At 38.6% G+C, this 2,169-nt stretch overlaps 1 protein-coding gene across 1 annotated transcript in view; it reads left to right on the top strand.

The window, feature by feature from the left end:
• The window catches only part of pnpla7 (patatin like phospholipase domain containing 7), a 53,759-nt gene that overhangs the window by 23,453 nt on the left and 28,137 nt on the right, over positions 1-2,169 (top strand). The window contains exons 9-13 of the mRNA XM_015379923.1: positions 655-735; positions 813-941; positions 1,033-1,113; positions 1,220-1,337; positions 1,434-1,511. Of these exons, the coding sequence (XP_015235409.1) occupies positions 655-735; positions 813-941; positions 1,033-1,113; positions 1,220-1,337; positions 1,434-1,511 (487 nt within the window). The remainder of the gene's footprint in view (positions 1-654; positions 736-812; positions 942-1,032; positions 1,114-1,219; positions 1,338-1,433; positions 1,512-2,169) is intronic.

The raw sequence follows: 2,169 nt of genomic DNA, 5'->3' as shown, positions 1-2,169 counted from the left end.
TTTTTTTCCAGTGGCCCTAATCCTCTTCCGTAAGGATATTATCTATATACCAAACTGAAAGACTGTTGCGCTCTACTTCAAAAACAATTTAGATTTTAAAATGGAAAAATGTTCTATTTTTTATTTAAAAATTCAATTTATAACATGGCTGCACAAACACCTGTATTTATTTCAGTGTTAAATTCTGTTTAAAGTAACAGATATTAATTGAAAATGTCTCCAGACCTTTACTGTTTGATGAATTTCTTTATTCGGATCCCGCTGATTTTTATTAATTGCTCGTTAGGTTGGTTTCACAATAAGGTTGGTAGCAACAAAACACAGTATAATAAAACATAGTGTCTATAAAGTCATTAAGAAAAATGATTAACCATTTCAAACCATTCAACGTTTTGGTGGGGGTGAAGCCAGAAGGGGTTTTGTCGTGAAAAAGTATAAAACTTAGTGGTTTTAATTAAAGTTTTTAAATCCAGAAATGGACCACACACTAAAGCGACACTAAAGAAAAAAAAAATGGAACCATCATTAGGGCACTTTTTTGGTTGGGTGTGAAAAGGGCAGGTGTTCTATCACCACACAGTGTGCACGTCTGCACACGACCCTTTTCTCATTGATGTGTGGGAGTTTAATCATGCTGGCTCTCTGTCGCTGTAGGATGGTACGGATGCAGTGGTGAAGGATGTCCTACCTGGAGACAGCGTGCACAGCTTGCTCAGTATCCTGGACATTATCACCGTACGTCTACTGCCTCCTCCTCTGTCTCTTTCATTAATTTTCCTTCCTCTCAAAACAAGGCATCCTGTAAATTGCAGGGCTACCCAGCTCCTTATAAAACAGTGTCTGCAAGGGCTGCAGTCCCTTCCACCGTCCTGCGTCTTCCAGCAGTGGCTTTCCAGGCCGTCTTTGAAAAATATCCAGAGACTTTGGTCCGGGTCATTCAGGTACATCTAAGCCAATCAAAAGCCAATTCCTCTACTAATGCTGTTCAACATTAACATAATGCATGTTGTCACCATTCCTCCCCCTCTATAGATTATTATGGTGCGTCTGCAGAGAGTGACATTCCTTGCTTTACACAACTACCTTGGCCTCACCACTGAGCTTTTCAACCCGGTACTCTGATTCACTAAAGAAAACTACCTCTCATGGAGGCTGCACAAATGTCAGAAAGTGAGTAGAAACACTTTTGAAGACATGTTTTTTTTTATTTGTGTAACAGGAAAGTCAGGCCATATCTCTGGTCTCCGTGGCGAACGTTCTGGGCGACAGTCAGCTTAAAGGCTTCCGCAGACAGCCGTCCCACTCCGAAGATACGGGGTCGGAGAAAGCTGACGCAGGTCAGAAAAGATGGCCTTGTTTACTAGTTTTTTTTTTTTTCTTTTTACCAAAGGCTTTTTTTTTCTGAAGTCATTAATGTCTTATTTTTATAACAGAAAAGACCAGCTCCTCGGACGCGTCTCCAGCTAAATACCGGAAATCTCTCTCCATGCCAGGCTCCTGTTCTAGCTCAGGTACACGCATAAAATGGTCTGTTCATTTGAATGAATAACATAAATAAGCATATAATGTATATCTGATGTATATCTTTATAGAGATCGACAAATAGAGGATTTTTAAGGCTATGATTATTTGGACATCAGTCTAACCGATTCCAGATTTGGGCTATTGAAGCCAATCTAGATTTTTCTTCCTCTGTTTATTTGATAATAATAACATTTTTTACACAAGTCTTAATTAAAAAAAAGAAAACATTTATTTACAAATCAATGAAAACATCAGCAATGGAGTATGCAACAATGCATGCGGATCTCAACACACTGCTGCTTGAATGAGCTAATTAATTGGCAAATGCAGGCAAATATTGGTTTAAACTGAGAGAAGAAAAAATGCTAATATCAGCCAAAAATATCAGCCGCCCAATTTATCAGTCTCTCTTTATATATACATATATGTAGTTTTTTTTTTTGTCTTTTCACAAGCCTGATTGGCTGATAAAGTGTCTGGAAAGACCAAAATTAACCAAATGCCAGGGATATTTACTTGAGACTTTGACTAGGCCATTTTAACTCCTTAAAAAGCTTCAGTCCAGTTGTACTTCTGTCATTCTGTCTGGATGTGGAAAGGCTTCAGTAATTCCTCTAACCCCCAGATTCCATATAGTCCGTCAGC

Source organism: Cyprinodon variegatus, unplaced genomic scaffold, assembly GCF_000732505.1.
Source record: "Cyprinodon variegatus isolate N-32 unplaced genomic scaffold, C_variegatus-1.0 Scaffold203, whole genome shotgun sequence".
Taxonomy (NCBI): domain Eukaryota; kingdom Metazoa; phylum Chordata; class Actinopteri; order Cyprinodontiformes; family Cyprinodontidae; genus Cyprinodon; species Cyprinodon variegatus.
This window is presented reverse-complemented; position numbering and strand designations above follow the sequence as displayed.